Source organism: Melospiza georgiana, chromosome 1, assembly GCF_028018845.1.
Source record: "Melospiza georgiana isolate bMelGeo1 chromosome 1, bMelGeo1.pri, whole genome shotgun sequence".
NCBI lineage: Eukaryota > Metazoa > Chordata > Aves > Passeriformes > Passerellidae > Melospiza > Melospiza georgiana.
The window spans coordinates 72,618,518-72,636,606 of record NC_080430.1 but is presented as its reverse complement, the minus strand read 5'-3'; the positions used below and the strand labels follow the sequence as shown (position 1 = coordinate 72,636,606).

Here is an 18,089-nt window from a genome sequence, read left to right as displayed (position 1 = left end):
TTGTACTACAACATTTTACTTCATTAAAGTACAGAAAATGTCACCCATCCTATGATTTATAAAGTAGACAAAATATGTACATAGAAGAAACCAAACCCCATCAAAAGATGATCATATTTGTGCATATGTACATAAAACATACACACCTAAAATGTGCAAATTTCTTTTAATACAAGTTAAACAAAACATTTGCAGGATAGAGTTGGACAATGATAATGGAAGATAGAGTATTCTAGATATTCTAATGATGTTTCATATCTACAGCCAGTGCAAACTTACAAGGCACAAACTCAATGCTGATGCTGTAGTGTTTTAAGTTACATTCAGGCACATCTCCATTTGCAGTTCTGCAGAAAAAGAGCAATGGAAGTGCTACTTCTGTACTAAACTGCCAGCCTTCTCTCCCAGTTCAAGCACTAAATTGATGTAACCTATATGCTACAGTTACCAGTGGGGCTCTGGGTTAATTTATCACTGAAAAGGCTGTGGCTAAAACATCTGTTCTAATCTCCTTGCATGTGAAGTATGCTATTTCCCAAATACCTCCCAGACATTCTCCAAAGACTACATATACCTTGCCAGCCTCAACACGTGGGATCTCAGAGGACATTTCTAAAGCTTTTTTCTAACTTCAGTCAAAACTTCACCAGGAAGAGAATCCAGATTTTAAAAACCAAAAAAACCAAATAAAGTAAATCCAAACAACCCCCCAAGAAGAGCCAGCAAAACACCTTCCGAGTTACTTGCATTTAACAAACTTTTGTTAAATTGCATAGTGACAGTGTGTACCAGCTAGTAAAGAGTTAAAAACAAAAGCCTGCTGTTGAAGGCAAAATTTTAACATAGCATAGCAGAAAAAAAACACCAAATAACAGGTCCACCAATATTTAATCAAAGTACTGGCCCATGTAGTCTTATCCTCACAGTGTTTTCTTTCTTACTTTAACAGCAAACCCACACTCGCAGTATGCTTGATTAGAAAATTTTGTTGCCATTTTCCTAAATGAAATGAGAGCAATTAATACATATGCTGATTGACTGAAAACACCTGACAAATATGTTCTCTCCCACTCCTTAAAAAGGTTTTTGACCTTACTGGGAGGTAAGGTCAAAAACTAAAATTCACTGGTATCCAGGTCTAATATACTACCTAATATGGAACTAGTCATTTAAAGCTTTCTAGTATTTATTAGACATTACCACATCACTTTGCTGTCTCACCCTAAAATTGCATTTTTGTATTATTTTTCAATAGAAGACATTTAATAGACATCTGAGGAAAACAATACAATACAAAAGCTTAAGGGTCTTTGCAAAGGTATCTTCTATTCCTTCTGCAAAGTAAGAAAGGGGTGATTTTATTGGCATTTATTTGAAGTGCCATCAATAAAGACACAAGAATACTTAAAAAAAAAAAAAAAAAAGGTTCTAATGCTTCACACATATCTTTGGTTTAGCCTTCCTGACCAAAGTCTTCTGTAAACTTCCTTAACTTCTCCAAGTCCTGTTCATTAACTGTTGGTTTTGTGCTAGCAAGCGACCTGAGCATATCGGCCTGTCAGAAATAAAACAAACATGTTTTCAGAAACAAGTATAGTACCACTGCTAGCAATTTTTTTGCCAGGACAAATATGCATTTAAAAATCCATTAAAAGGTTCCCATTAACACAAAACTTTAAGTAAGCCTGAACACTTCTGCACAGAGGCAGCCTTTTTAACCCTTTGAATACAGACAACAGTCAATAAGTTTTCCAGTAACAAAATCACAACCTAAGGTTTAGGTTTAAGCCACTCATCCATTCAAGTTTTATTCATCTCTTTTTTTGAAAGAGCTGAATTTTTTTTTTGGTTAGTTGCTATTTTCAAACCATTATTAATTACAGCAGATTAAGTGGAAAATACTGAGATGTTCCCATGTACTCTTCACAGTCCAGCAATGTAGAACAGCAATTTGTGATTCATCTCTAGCAAAGTTTTACTGCTCCTGACTGGTAATTTCTGACTCTTCAACTCAGTAAATTTCCTAGATAAATATTTAGATGCTAGGAAATGGAGTTTAGAAAAAAATTTCATAGGTCTTGAGCAGCAGTTAAAATACATTATGAATAAAGAAGGGTAAAGAAAACAAATAAATTCCCAAACAAGGGCAACTGAAAAAAGTAGATGCCCAACACCTCATATTGCTATAAATGATGGGTAAAATAAAAAAATTAGTATAATGGTTTTCCACACATGATATTTGTCTCATCAGACCATAGGCACTCTGCTCAAAAAGAATTAAAGCCTTATATTTTAAGGACAAGAATGGATTTTGGACACTGAAACATCTGCCTGTAGTGCATCAGAGCCCAGGTACCATTAGGAGCACACAAGGAACTGCTGTCTTTAATTCCAGGAAGGACTGATTAAAAATCCAATTATAGATCATGCAGAGAGAAATTTTAGGGCAGGCCTGCACCTGCATAAATCCTCTTCTGCTTCCTCAGTATGCAAATTCACACAGGAAATTATTTTCTGAAATACAGTGATGGTTCTATTTTCAAAGCATTGCCTGTGATTCCCCATGAAATGCATTGATTTCTTTCATTCCTTACAAGACTGTTTGCACACAGGAAACTACAGCAACACAAATTTGTTATTAAGTGCTTCCCACAAACTTTGTACTTAAATACAAAATTTTCTTCTGCTGCTCTTGGGTGAAAATACAGAATGAGTGTCCAGCAATTATTTTTTTTAAAGTAGTGATCTAAAACTGAAAACTGTCTTACATATTTTATTCCCTAGGCCAAAGCAAGTATTTGCATATGCACAAAGAAAACAGCAAAAAAAACTGCTTTATTACCTGTAATAAATTTAAACCTAAACTACCTTTATATCCAAAATCTTCTTACATTTTGGTTTTATACTTGTATTTATTTCATGTGCAATATTTTCCTATAGAACATCACTTCCCAATTTACAGTGAATGTAATTTTCCATTTCCCAGTATTAATGCCACAATGATGAGAAGAAAGTGTATCATGGTGCAGGAACCCTAAAGGTTTTGAATAAATAAAAGCCAAGTGAAAGAACAGTGCAAGAGGCAGATACTGTCTATGGATGAAAGGATGGCAGCTGCATGCCAGCAGACAAGAATAAGAAATGCTTATCAGGGATAGACAGCTGTCTTTTTTATAGCATGCCATACTGTAGTGATTTATGTTGAGAATTCAAAATGTTATCTGGTATGCCCAGCATTTCTGAAAACAAATGTCTCATCCCATTGTCCTGAAAAAGACTCTTTATCTTAAAGTCTTTTCAGAGTTCTGCAAGATAAGAAAGAAATGCTACAAGCAATACCTACCATGGTAACTCTAGGCTCCAGTAATTTATCACTTGGGACCTCCATCCATGTCATTTCTGAGGCTTCAGGATCACCTGGAGAGCAAGGGGTGTATAAATCTACCATCATATTTGGATTAGACACTGATGGTCCTTTTACCTAAAAATAAGAAAACACTCAGTTTATGGGAGTTACTGTTTTGAAGACAGAAACCAGAAGCTGAACAGCATCCCAAGCAAAAACCATTCCTTGATTTTATGCAGATGCCCTACCCATTGGGAACACATGTTCTGTGGAAGAGAAACTGTGCAAGTGTACTGGTATTATTCACCTTGAAAACATGCAGCTGTAGCCAGATACTTAAATTCACATCAGGTCAAATCCCAGAAGCCACATCCTCTTAAGTCTGAGGATTTCTGCGGAAAACTGACGTGCCAGGAAATCTGCTTGGTGAAGACCACCCTTCCTGCTCCCTGGTCACTTGAGGAGCTCATTCATCGCTGGTTAACAGCTCTCTAAAAGCTTCCCAGTGCTCTTCCCTCTGACATCCCGCCTTCCCAAGCTCCCAGCACCTTTCCCCGGCACCACCTGGGCAGCGCTGCGTAGGAAACAGCGCCACCTAGCGGGAGAACAAAGCAGCTGCCTTCCCGCCCGCCCCCGGACGGACAGACGGACAGAGCACAGAAAAGCTGCGCCGTGCATCTGTTCCCTTTGTGCAGCACACTGTCCGGTACCAAGGATTTTGCCTTCCCTGGCTGTTACCTGCAGCACCACACAGCCACGGGAACTCGGAGCATACACAGAGGTTCAAGGAAAACACGCTAACTGACTATGGACAGAACTGCATCTGCTGCTCCAAGCTGAATTTAGAGCAAGAAGCAGGGCAGCAGATTGTAATATTCAAAATGCACTCTGGCAAACCTGCATTATCACACATGCCAAGGAAAGGTTTACAGTTAATCACTGACAACTGAGGAAAGCTCTGTCTGTTACAACACAAATAACGCTAAGATTTTGCTCAGAAAAACACAAAATCACATCCAATTAAAGCATTAACAATATAAGTGGAATCAACTTGGCTCATGTCAGAGTGTTCAAAGTGTTGCAGTTGTGGGGTTTTTCCTTCCTTTTTTTTATTTTCTTAAACAAAAATAGTTAAGATGCAAGAAGCGCTTTTGAAGTCGTTCCACAAACTGTGACAACTGAGGTTATTTCATTGCTCCATGGCAAGCTCAAACATGCCTCAGATTGTTCCAAATTTGAACTAAACACTAAAAGCTTACAGCCCTTTAGCCAGAAATGCCATTGTCATGTAAAGTTAACAACAGATAAATACTTCAGACATGACTGCTTAAGGGAAGGAAGCATCTAGAAAATCCTTGATATATCAAAGTCACTGTTTATTTATCAACAAATACCGCTTACATCACATTGTTACTGTGAGTTGTCAGCAGAAGTCAAATTTCGTGCCCTCTCATATTCTGGACCATACTGGATTTAAGTGTGTCTTTCACTTTGAATCTTAAGCTGAATGAGTTCATTGGATAAAACCACATGGAAAAAAAGGAGCCTATCTTCAAAGTGAGTGTAGCTGTTCCGTTCAGAGGCCTTAACCCTTTTAAGTCAGGTTGAGTTACTGGTAAAAAAACTGTAATTGTAACTGAGATGACAAAGAACTGCTGCCAACACAACATACATGGTACTTGACACCTTAGGATCTCGAGTTTTTCCTACCACACCTGCTCTTTGAAGAAGCAACGAATTAAAGCTTCCTTTTACAGCAATTAGCACCTCTGCAGAATATCCTGACCCACCTTCACCCAACAACCATGAATTTCTGTCAAAATCAAACTTTGCACTAAAAATATTAACAAAAAGTACCTTTAGTCTGGGTCTACTTTAAAATATGGTATACAGCAAAATAAAATTTTATTCAACTGATATACATTGTATATATTTTAACCTCTGTTTATAACCATTCATACTATCACTCCTTTTTCTCCATTTAAGAGTTTAATAGTTCTCAGGGAGCAATAAATTTGACTGAACAAGGCCCATCTGTGCAAATTCCCCAGGGGAAAGACATTCCCAGATGTAATGGATTTAGACTGGTGGTAAAGAATGCCAATTGGTTCTTGTACAGATGAAGTTTCTGAGATTCAAATATTGTGAAGAAATGTTACTTAAGTCAATACATAGTATATAGAGGTAACTGGAAGATAAGCCAAACAATATAGTTTGAATAGGCTCTTTGGTGTGTACCTATGTAAAAGTAAACTGGTTTTCACATTACAGCAGTGTAAATGAAACACAGACCTTGCTCAGTTGTGTTGCATCTTTACTACTGTAATTGATTCAATGTTTCTACCAGAACTCTACAAAAACCTTAATTTTTCAGTTTGAAAAATACGCCAAGTAAACAGAATGTGCTTAAGTACAATCCATCTGTTCTCAAATGGATGAGGGATACTTTTTTTTTTTCCCAGCATGTTAAGAACCACTTAACTTGAAATAGAAAAAAAGCACTTCTGTAACATTGCCATTTAAATGGCAAACTGAATGCTTTTAACACTCTCTAGAGACATTAAGAGTCAGAGCATGAATATTCAGAAATGAGCTCCACCAGACTTATGGCAGGACTAGGAGGGTACATGGAAAGGAAGCACAGTTCTTCTCCCCAGTCAATAAAAGAGACATTCATAACCATGCAGTATTACCTAAAACCAAATTCAGTTTATTTGTAAGGAATTTTCAAACTAAGACTGCTCTCATAGATGAAATAACTTGAAAAATGTTGATTCCTACTTACTTTTTTAAAGTGAGTCGCTGATTGCACTTTTCTAACAGGCTGCATCAGTGCATCACGGACAATGATGCTTATATCTGCACCAGAATAGCCATCAGTTCTCTTCCCAAGCTCTCGATAATCTGAGTCTTTTAGGTCATTTGGAGTTGACCCAAGGTGAAGTTTGAACATTGCAGCCCTGGCGTGGTCTTCAGGTAAAGGAATATAAATACGCTTCTCAAACCTGGTGTAAAAAAGACAAAACCAAAGCGTTCCCAAGATGCCAACTCATGCAGGTGCACAATGGAAAGAGCTCATGCAAATGAGCTTGCTTCTAGCAATATTAAAAAGCAGTTTCAGTACAACAGACCTTTAAAAAAAAATCTGATGCAAATATTCAGCAACCTGTTCTCATAAATAGTACTTTAGTTAGCATAAGCTAATATCCAGAATATAAAAACTGCTTCCTTTCCATTACAAAATCCTTCTCTCCAGACCGACATTTTTCTAGCAGAGTTTGAGTGCTAAAAGAAAAAGACTTCTTCCCCTCAGTTTTAAGTGTTAAAGTCTATTTGAACAGATTTCACACTCAAAGAAAGAACTGCCTGATAAGTTTATGCAACAACTTTCTACAGTCTCCAACTAAATTAAGAAAACACCGTAGATGGAAGTAAATCTGAAGTAATTCTCAAGAAAATATTGGTAACAGCATTTCCTTCTTTGAAGCAGCATCTGTTCTCAGAGTGGAGATTACCTCTTACCAACAAAGAGCAACTCCAAATCCTGCTGAACACAATAACCTGATATACATGACAAAGTGGCTCAAATCCATGAAAAATTAATTTTATTATAGCCATTGTTGTACAAGTTCCTTTAAGTCTTGTGGGCTAGAGCTACGGAATTTCTCTTTCATGTTGCTGAGAATGAGAAAATGGTTTGGGTTGAGGGAGACCTTGAAGATTGTCTAGTTTCAACCCCCCTGCCACAGGCAGGGAGACCTTCCCCTAAACCAGCTTACTCAAAACCCCATCCCACCTGGCCTTGAACACTTCCCATGATCCAGAGCTTCTCTTGGGCAACACATGCCAGTGTCTCACCACCGTCATCATAAAAAACTTCCTCCTTATGCCCAATCTAAGCCCATCCTCGTTCAGTTTGAACAACTACCCCTTGTCCTGACATTACACGCCTGGGAAAAAAACCAAGAAACATCTCTCCACCCTTCTACTAAGTTCCCTTTATATACTGAAAGGTCACAATAAGGTCTCTGTATCCTTCTCTTCTCCAGGCTGAACAGCCCCACTCTTGTAACCTGCCTTCAGAAAAAGGTGTCCAGATCATTTTCATGGCCCCTTCTGAACACACTCTATCAGGTCCATGTATGTCTTTTACTGTGGATCCCAACCAAAGCTGGAATTTCAAGAATGACTTGAAATTCTCAACAATACCTTCATTTTTAAATCTGGCTCATACAACACTAGAGTCATGCAGATGAGAAGTGACATCTGGAGGTGACCTGGTCCAACCCCAAATCAAACTGAAGTATGGCCAGCTTGAATTCGGTATATAAATAAAAGTGTGTGTCAGTCACTAAAAAAAAAGATCAGTGATTCTTTAGTCAAGAAAAATGGCCATTATCCAAGCTGTGTCCTCATCACACCATAATCCTATTTGTCACATAATTGTATCTGTCCTCTGCTTGCTCTGCAGCTCAGAGAGAGATCCAAATAATCAGGTACAGGCAGTCCTGTATCTGCAAAAGTCCTTTATCTGCCAAACAGCAGTTACAAATCACAAGTTATGCCTGACTAGTAGAAAAATACGGCATTTCTCCATAAGGTTACACTTGCATAAAAAACGCAAGCTATTCACCAGTTTGTTAATAGCTGAAAAGGAAAGTCCCACCCTCTCTTGCCCTTCTGAGATGTGTACTTTCTACCTTGTCCCCTAAGCCCCCCAGAAAACCAAAAAGCAAGCAAGAAACTCCTGTTTCTTCAAGCATAATCATCTAACCAAGAAATCAGATAAACTACAGGACTGATCAACCTACCTTTCTCTAAAGGGGCAAGTGACTATCAGTGTAGCTAAGTCTACTTCATGGAATTGAGTTGCAGAACATTAACCATGTCTGCAAACATGAGCTGCATGAACACCTTAAGCACTCTCTGGCTAAAAGCTCACACCAGTTGTGAATCGCACACCATGAAAAAAGTGCCATCATACCTTCTCCTGATAGCAGAATCCAAAACCCAGGGTATGTTTGTTGCTCCTAACACCAAGATTCCTTCATTGTCAACACCAACCCCTGTATCAAGGCAGAAATAATTTCACAGTTTAGATGATAAACAGAGATTGCTTTAAAAAGCCATCAAAATTTAATGGGGTGGAACTGCAGACATTTTTAGTATTCTAATGAAAGTTACACTTAAAAATACATGTCTTAATCTCTCTGTCTGATTTTGAAGACCAAATAAACTTACCTTGCATCTGGACTAGAAATTCTGTTTTTATCCGTCTAGCAGCCTCGCTTTCATTTTCACTTCTTGACCCACAGAGGGAATCTATCTCATCAATGAAGATGATAGAAGGTTTGTTTTCTCTGGCAAGCTGGAACAAGTTTTTCACTAATCTTAAAGAAGGAAACAGCTTCAGCTATATTAATAATTACAACAGCAGAAACACATAACTTCAGAACATGATATAGTCATTTCCTTTAGGGAAAGCAAGGGGAAAAAAGCATTAACACACAGCTACTCAAAGAAACAACATTCTTCCAGCTCCATGACTCAGAATTACACTGAATGAGAGAGCCTAGCATAACAAAAAGAAAATAAATTAGAGTGCTCCAGGCATGATTTTGCAAAATAAAGCCCTTTTTCAGTTTACACTTCTACATGACAGCCTGGACTATACAAAAGCACCAATTTAGAAAGATTCAAAAGAAAAAAGCTTTCTCTAAACATTTCTAACTGAAAATAACTAGAGATTTTGTAAGAAATAACATGTATCTTTACTTTCTACAACTTTACTTACTAAATCATTTTTGTATGACATGCAATATTGGTTTCAAATCAAATAAACAAAACAACCTATAACAAACCCCATATATTCCTAGCCATCTCTCATGAACACACTTTACTAGTTTGAAAAAGAAAAATAAATAGGAACATGCTGGGAAATTCTTCATAATACAGCACTAAATCTCAGGCAATAGTCTCAAATGAAGTCAAGCATAATATCTAATGCCAAGCTAGTCTCCAGTTCTGTATTCCTTCTGCAACAGAAGAAAAGCAGCTTAAGGTTTCCAGCTTTCTGAGGAAAAAAATAACTCACTTCAAACACTTTATCTAATGGCCTTTCTTTCTCATTCTATCAGCTTTAAACAGTGTTGCTCAGTTGCCCCACACCTCAAACCATTAAATCATGGCTATGACAAGTATGCTTATCATTATATGAAAATCCTTTCCCTGTAAACCCAGAGCTTTTTATTAATTCAAGAAATCTCTTTTGGAAGACTATACAGACAAATTCCTGGACTTCTAGACTGCAGCCATGTTACTCATGGTCCTTTGCCTTCCTGGTCTTCTTCATACATCACACAGTAACAAATGAAGAGTTAGCATGAGCTCTGTGGTGCTCCCAAAATTTTTCTGAGCACTGAAAAGAGTTTCTCAAAATGCAGCATGTAATGGTATCTTTACATGGCACTGCAGCACGAAGCATAGAAACACCTATAGGTGGTTTTTAAAAAGACAACACCATTTTCTTAAATTCTCTACGGCACCGTATCTCTATAATAATTTCCTCTCAACAACATTTTCCTGGACCTCTGGAAACTCCAACTTACTTTTCACTTTCACCTAACCATTTTGAGACAAGGTCAGATGAAGATACTGAGAAGAAGGTAGAGTTGTTTGCTTCTGTTGCTACAGCTTTTGCTAAGTAAGACTTTCCTGTTCCTGGTGGTCCAAATAGAAGAATCCCTCTCCAGGGCGTTCTCTTGCCTGCAAGAGAGAAACCAGCAGTTTTCAAAATGCTACTTTCTGATTATCCTCCTCTAGGCTGCTCAGAGGTTTTCTGCATCTACCCATGAAACTTCTGTCAGATGGATCAAAATCTCTTTGTTAGAGATCAGCTTGGGTCTATGATACATTGGCACAACACACTTCACAGGCCCTAGTGCGAGGCCTGACTGGCCAATAGTAAACAAATGCTGTAATCCTGACCTGTAAACAGGTGTGGAAATTTAATGGGAAGGATGACTGCTTCTTTAAGTGCCTCTTTGGCACCTTCGAGGCCAGCAACATCACTCCATTTGACATTTGGTCGCTCCATAACAATTGCTCCTGTAAAAGACAGTCTAAGTTAGAGACATATGTATCTTTTCACAATTACAATAAATTCCAATTGGTGAAAAAAGAAATCTATGCCCATGTCTATATGAATAAAAACAAGGCATTTCTAATATGACAGAATTACATTACTCAAATGAATGTTATTTTTACAGAAATTTGACACACTTTTTTATCAAAATAAACCATGGATAACCAGAACATTTGTGAGTTAGTAGAAGTCCTGGCACCAACTCATAACTGAATCACCACTGCACTCCCTAAAAACTTTGAAAATCCATTTTAAACAATGTGGCTGCACTAGCTCAGGATTTTTTAAGATTCTCCAGCAGATGAAGTAACTTGCTGCTATCTCCAGACATGCAGCAAACAAATGGATCATCTAATGGAAAAGAGGTTTGAGAGCTAGGGCTAAAAGCATCAGAAAGGTTATATGGATCCTGCTTAGCTGTAGAAGTATTTTCTTAGTCAAGGCACATTTAAAGTTTTGCACCAAGTCTCATCTTCCTCAGTCAGTGAGTTCATCTAACTGAGCTGTAATTCAGCTTTCTCTTCAGACTGGTTAGTCTGGCATGCTAAAAATTTTGTCTCAACTACTTCTAGAAGGGCAAACTTGGAACTCAGGTAGTAATAGGTTATTAACCTATAATATTAGATCTTGTAATCGTAGCCACTACTTCTACTATCTGAAGTCAGATTCATGTGGGAAGAAACGAAGTCTGTATAGTGAGAGACAGGATAGGAGTTCAATGCTCATCAATTTTCTGTCACTTTTAAAAAAACAAGAAACTGTCTCTTATAACTGTGCATAGGATTAAATAATGTGCAGAGAAGTAGAAAAAGCACAGCACAGTTTCCAATGGTGATACAACAGCTCCTGAAATTACACAGGCAAAAGATCTAGTAAAGGCATTTCATCTTTGTTACAGTCAAAAACAAGAAAACAATGAGGTTTCTTCAGATCCATAAGCACCTTCTGGTAGGGAAGTTCTGAACAGTTCTTCATTATTAAAGGGAAATAAATATCAAAAAGCCTCTTTTTTACTGCACACCAAAGTGCTGGTAGCTGCTATACATTGCTTCACTGACTATGTTCTGTTTTTGAGCTCAAAAACGCAAACTATGCTACTGAACTGGGACAGCATCATCACTGCATATTATTATAAATGGGCAAGAATCCATGTTTCTTACTCCTAAACATGAATTCCAGTCTTTTTGTGAAAACAGTTCTGCTTACACTATGTATTTGTATCATCATTTCCTTAGCCTCTAGGCAACAGGCTAGTGCACTTCAGAGTAAAAAAACCACTAAATCAGTTTAGCCACCAGCTAGTCGGGATTTTGCAACTTCCTATCTTGATAGGTGATACAATTTTAACATGAAGTACAGGGTGCAGGAGATACATTTCAATGTAGTCACTGTATAAGTTCATGGCACACAAATCCTTTTACTTCCATAAAGACTGTGCTTTTGCACATCAAGATTACGTACTAGCTGAGCTATTAACAGACATTAAGTTAATCCATACAATTTAGATGGCAAAAATACAGGAACTTGCTTAACTGAAGTAATCCCTATTTAAAGAAAAGGATGCTCCAAATTACCTTGAAGTTGATTCTGTAGCTTCTTTTTTTCTGGGTCCTCTGATTCCCCTTCCCCATCACTGTCATTCCTGATTTGGAAACAAAATGTTGAAATACAGTAAGAGAGACTTCTGTCTTAGGATAAAAATCAGAATGCAAAAAGCAGAAAACCCATCAGGCTGAGGAACTAAAGAAACATGGAGATGCTTTCAGACCTCTAGAGGTTTACATGACTGTAAAAAAGCAGGAGACTTTTCTCTAATTTCTTTCCCATTCACCCTCCTTTGCCATTTCAACTTCCTCTTATGGGTCTGAGCCCTCCTAAGACACTTCTGTGCGTTCTGAGCCAGCTTTTAGAAACAAATCCCTTATATATAGCAACACAGAGGTGCTGGAATGGTTTGTTTGTAGACATTGGCACTTCTCCTCTATCTGGACATGCAACAGGACCTGGCCAATTCCATCTAGTACTATGAAACTCTCATCAGAGCAAAGGAGACTGGAAATTAAAGGAAAAGAGACTAGAGAGGGAACAATTGGAGTGGAGGTCATGAAAATACATGTAGCCTTTGCAGTATTACCATTTCCTTCTAATATAAATTAAGCCAAAGATGGTACACCTCAAAAAATAAGGCTGATGAAATGAGCAGACATTTAAAAAGACTGAAAATCAGGTGAAGTTGTAAGAGACAACTGAGCAACTTTAGCTGTTCAGGACTCCTAGAAAGGGCAGTCCCACCAGAAGGTATAATCCTGAATTCTTCCTCTCTCCTACCCCCATAAAGGGAGTAGCAAAGGCAAAAGAGGCTGGGCTTGTTTGGGAGGCTCTGCTTGTTCAACTCTCTGATATGCAAAGTGAGAAACAAATCTAAGAGAAGGGAAGCAGTGGAGAGACCAGGCAGCAGCAACACATTGGAAGGATTCAGTCCACCTTACAGAACTTTACCCTACACAGGGCTTTTCATCTCTTCTCAAGTATGAGACAGATCAAACTCAGTAACCCCAGTAATCACCAGTCTGAAATTATTTTCTAGTTACTAAGTATTTAAATGCAAAAAGCCTTAAAAGGTCATCAAGCTCCCTGCCATTAAATCAAATAATCATTGCATTCAGCTGTTAGTCTGAAGGAGATTTTATTCTTCAGTGAATTTCCTATGCAAATGTTCATATTTTAGTAAACAAGCACAGAAATGCTTGTGATTGTAACTCAAGTTATTTTTATTAGCCCACTGTACTTCAGCATTAGTAGTCATCTGAAGCATTTCAGAAACAAGTTAAAATGATCTTTGAAGAGTAGAAGTTTAGAATAAGTTGAGTTCAGGAAGTATTTTGCTTTACCTTCTCCAAAAACATACCCTTTTCCTTCAGCAGGACCAGACTCTTTAACTGGTTTTGGTGCAGTTTTTCCTCTCTTTTTCAGATATTCTTTCAGCTTTTCTGCTCGATCCAAGTATTCAGTACATTTTGCTCTAATGCTTTGTTTTGCTTTATCACCCTGTGCTTCATCTGAGAGTTTGAAGATAAACAATTCTTTGTTAACAGCAAACACATGTGCATCAATCAAAAAACAAGACTAAAGATCTGTCTTCTTTATCTCTTATGAATGTACCTCCCTCAGGGCTCATGACATAACCAAACATCTCAACTACTTATTTTTCCACTATACCTTGGAAAGAACTGAGCAGAAGGATGTCATATCAGATATTCACCTGAACATTGCCTTGGCTTAAAATTTGACTCTAAAGGATTAAGGACATTAGCACTGGAAGCTTTTCTGTCAGCCTTTCAAGCTGCTAGACATTGCCTTAATAACTGCTTTTCTAAAATAGCTAATCAAGAAGCTGCTTGTGCTAGGCAATTTTTATTTAGAACCATACTTGATTCTTCTATAGCCTGCTAATTTTAAAAGATAAAGAAACATTACATAAAACATCTGAAAGAACTAAGTGTGTTTCAACAGCCACACTGTTCTCATAATCACTATTACAGCATTTCAAACCAACGATCAAAATTTAACATGTCGGGTTTTTGAGCTAAGTTTCCAAAAGTCCATCAATATTGTTAAAAGCATAGAAAGTGATATCCTGAGAAAGTCTGTAATATTTAAATGGACAGGAAGTTATAAACATAGATTATCCTAATAATAAAGGACTATAAAGAAAACTATTTTTTTCAAATCATGAAGATTTGTAAGTGTGCTTTTGTCAGGCAAGCAACCTTAGCCCACTTAGATTAGGGCTGTACCCACATTAAGAAAGTCAATTCCTTGCATACAAACACTGAATGTGGCACAAAAGGAACACAGAAGTGTGAAAAGGCATAAAGTAATGAGAACATGGAAACTAAAGAAAAATTGTTACATACAAGTCCATCTCATACATTTTCTCGGCCAAGATAAACAGCAAGACTATGACATTAAGGAGCAAAAAATGTCAGCAGAGAGGCTTTAGAAGGGCAAGCAGCATGAATTAAAGGTGCAAAAAGCACTCTGCAGATACAGCAGACTTCATGTGTAACATGGTTTTCAGCACAACAGAAATACAGGGATCCCTGTACTTATTGTCATATTTCCTCGTGCAGTGGCCAGCTTGAAACACTGCTACAAAAGTCCAGAGGAGAGACAGCAAACACCTGCCTCCTGTCTTAAAAAAACCTAAAACAAAACACAAGTAAAAAATAATCTAATTTCTTACAAGAATGGAGCAAGCACACAACACAATAAAGGTAAAAGCTGCAAAATATCTGACCTCAGTCAAACTACAACTAGCAAGTATCAACTGTTGATGAGAGCAAAAATTTAAATACTGATGTCAACATAAGAGATTGCTCTTGTGCAATCTGACGACTAAACTCTACTGAATCATCCAACACATCACACTTACATTTAACAACATGGAGAAAATACTGCACGGCGTGTTGGTACAAGCGGAAGGCTTCCTCATAGTTTCCTGCTTTATCTTCTTGTGCTGCCTTGCTAGCAAGGTCTATTGCTTTCTGTAACACAAACAAATAATTAACTGCTGTACAAGAGCATTTTCCGTGATCAGAGACCATTTAAGCTCTTACTGTTCTTTGAGGGACAGTTTTTCAGCTCCTTCACATTTGTCTCCTCAAAGTTGTACTTCCATCCTTCCATGAACAGCAGGATTTACAAACTGCTGAAATTTACTAGCACACAGAAAAGTGCAAGTGAGAAGGACAAGTTTCTGTGTACTAAGCTGGGACTACTATTTTGTCTATGTAGTCGGCCCTACCAATCTCTTACATTTCTTATGGAAAGATTTGGAAATCCATTATAAGGCTTGGGTTTTTTTTTATCACAGACATATAAACTTTGAACTATGATACAGTTATGCTGTTTAAGGTGTGCTTTAGGGGTGCACTTGACCGTGCTGGGTTAATGGCTGGACTCAAACTTTTCCAGCCTAAACAATTCTAAGATTCTATGACCAATGACATCAGTAAACCCTGTAAACAGCAAAGTCAATATAGGAAGTACTTGATTACAATCACTGAAACTAGCACTATCACTCTTCAAACATTATGCTGGAAGACATCTTCAAAGACCAGTTGCTTAGCTTCTCTAGGAGGATTTAGATTCTCAATATCCTAGTGAGAAATTTCAATTATCCATCCAGTGGAAGAGGAGAAAAAAACCAAACCCAAACAGATAGAGAACATACCCAAATCTTAAGGACCAAAGAGTTCTATGAGAAGTTAAGAATGGATTTTTACTTTATTTGTTCAGCTAGTTTCAAATAAATCTGACTGAGATCTAAGCCACTGTATTGCACACACTGCTCTATGGATTTATTGTACCACCTCTATTCCATTGCTTGCTTGTTAGTGCTTATTACTTTTCATTACACTTTCCTTCTTGGAATGCCCATACCACTTCCAGACAATTAAAACTGTCATTTTGACCACTGGTAAGTTGAATGTTAAAAATAAGCACTCAGCCAGAATTAATCAACACCACCTAAATATTCTATAGTCCCTCACCTATTTTTTCCCATGTGGTTCCCTTTCCTAAGCATTGTGAGTATGCTCAGGATGATTATGTAATGTCAGGGAGCAAGGCTGAGAGTTTGAACTGCAGCAAGGAGTTTCCATTAGACACTCCAGTACAGATACTCTTGCCACTACCTACACTCTGATGTGTTTCAGGCAGAAAAAAGCTAGTAAACAACAGCCATGAAAGAAACTGCAAAATATAGCATTCTACTGCTTTGTGTTGCTGTCTTGGAAGCAAAGATCATCTCAACAGATCTATCTGAAATCAAAGGTATGTAAAAACAATGAAGCAATCAAACAGACCGTGGCTCTGTTGTGGCAAGTGCTGGAGCACTGTGAGCATCTGTTTCTTTGGAACAGAACCAAAGTCTTTCCTTTTTGGAGAGGTTGGGAGCTCAGGAGCAGTTTCCCAGGTATGAATGGACAGCTGCCTCCTGCTGCCCATTTTATGGTGACTCCCTTATGCACCTCTGTGCACCATTCAAATCTAGCAACAGAGCAAAAGTTAACCCCACAAACAGTTATTTTCATATCAAAGTTCTGAAGTCCCGTCAGTGACTTTAATTATCACATGACATAGTAACTGTATTATTGCCCAATATCCAGGGCAACCCCCTGCACCCAGTACAACAAAGACAGTGATACACGTGACATTAATTCCAAAGAATAAATAGCAAAGATCACCTGCTAAAACAGAACTGTGAGAAAAAAGGGCATGTCACAGACCTGCTCTTCTGAAATGGGCAAAAGTCTGCATCACGTATTGCCTGGTTTTGCTATACTCTCTTTTTGTAAACAGCCGAAGACTATTACCTGGCTATTAGATTCTCAGCTCTAACACTTCATTACATCAGCTGCATCTTAGCCTGTTACTGTGAAGAACACCACTGTTACCAAGCAGAAAACATTATTAGAAACTTGTATGAACTAGGGCATAGATGGCCAGCTCTGAGGCACAAACTGCTTTATCAGGCCATGGGTTTATAGTTTGATGAACATCACCCAAGCAAAGAATGTCATCTTAAAGAGGTGTCATTCTTCTCCTGGTTATTATAAACCCTATAACGTCTCCTCTAGCTTTGTCAATGCAAACAACACACTGCCAGTGTAAACACTGCATACAAAAATGATCACGGTTCAACCAGCCGGAGAGAAAGAGAAAGAAGGGCTGTTTGGACCGCACTTATTTCACTTCGGGGTTTGTTTTGCCGGCCAGCCGCAGCACCGATGACACCGCCGGAGCCAAGGGTTAACACAAGCGGAACAGCAGAGCAGGCAAAGGCTTCCCACAGCCAGCAGGAGCCTTGCGGCAACACAAGCCAAACCACGCGTCCGGAGCAGAAGCGGCAGCAGCGCTTCCCGGCCGGGCGCTAGGCCCCGCCGCCCGCGTCCCGCAGGGTTGGTGCCCCCGGGCCCCCCTTCCCGGGCGCCTCCGCAGGGTCTCAGGCCCGGGGCGATGAGGGCTGACCCGCGGGCTCTGACACCCCGGGCCCAAGCCGAGTTCCCCTCGCTGCGGTGCCCCCGGCCCGCTGAGCAGGGGCGTTCGCGCTCGCTGTGCCCCCGCTCTGCCCGCAGCCCCGGCCCAGGACACCCCCGGCCCGGGACGCTGCCGGCCCCGCTCCTTCCTGGCGCCGCCCCCCGCCCGCCGCCGCTTGCCGGGTCCGCCCCGCGCCGGGCAGGGCAGGGTAGGGCCGGCGTGGCTGTACCTGCAGGTTGCCGGTGTTGGCCGCCATGGCGAAGCGCCGAGGGGAGGGGAGGCAGCGGCAGGAGAGTGACGCGGGGAGCGGGCCCGGCCGCCGGTGGCGCAGCGCCCCTGCCCCGCCGCCCGCGGAACCCGAACCGCGGCCTCCGCTGCCGCTTCCGCGCCGAGCGCCGAGCGCCGCTTCCGCCTCCGCTTCCGGGCACGCCCCGAGCGCCCGGCCCGCCCCGGCCGCGGGTGCGCCCCGGGCCGCGCTCGCCCGCGGGGTGTTGGGGCTCGGGGGGGACTCTGGGGAGCATCCAGACCGATCCCACCTGGAGCGGGTGACACAGG

At 39.8% G+C, this 18,089-nt stretch overlaps 1 protein-coding gene across 3 annotated transcripts; it reads right to left on the bottom strand.

Annotated features, from left to right (window-relative positions):
• Positions 1–17,875, bottom strand: VPS4B (vacuolar protein sorting 4 homolog B). 3 transcript variants are annotated; one of them, XM_058028584.1, is made up of 11 exons: positions 17,764–17,875; positions 14,926–15,037; positions 13,399–13,549; positions 12,065–12,132; positions 10,334–10,453; positions 9,955–10,111; positions 8,588–8,736; positions 8,331–8,412; positions 6,132–6,351; positions 3,344–3,481; positions 1–1,555 (listed from the first exon to the last, which is right to left on the bottom strand). In XM_058028584.1, exons 1-11 carry the CDS (start codon positions 17,788–17,790, stop codon positions 1,454–1,456), a joined length of 1,326 nt encoding a protein of 441 aa, XP_057884567.1. In that variant the 5' UTR covers positions 17,791–17,875; the 3' UTR covers positions 1–1,453. The 3 variants fall into 3 exon arrangements, with proteins under 3 accessions (XP_057884567.1, XP_057884572.1, XP_057884557.1); XM_058028589.1 differs by lacking the exon at positions 17,764–17,875 and adding an exon at positions 14,600–14,696 and having other exon boundaries at positions 14,926–15,009; XM_058028574.1 differs by lacking the exon at positions 17,764–17,875 and having other exon boundaries at positions 14,926–16,232.
• Positions 17,876–18,089: the final 214 nt, after the last annotated feature.

Coding starts and splice junctions, on each gene's coding strand:
- VPS4B (XM_058028574.1), bottom strand. CDS start 15,097: ATGGTCTCTGATCACGGAAAATGCTCTTGTACAGCAGTTAATTATTTG. Junction 12,133..13,398: donor GGTCCTGCTGAAGGAAAAGG/GTATGTTTTTGG, acceptor TTTCCAAATCAG/GAATGACAGTGATGGGGAAG. Junction 3,482..6,131: donor CAGCGACTCACTTTAAAAAA/GTAAGTAGGAAT, acceptor TCTTATTTTTAG/GTAAAAGGACCATCAGTGTC.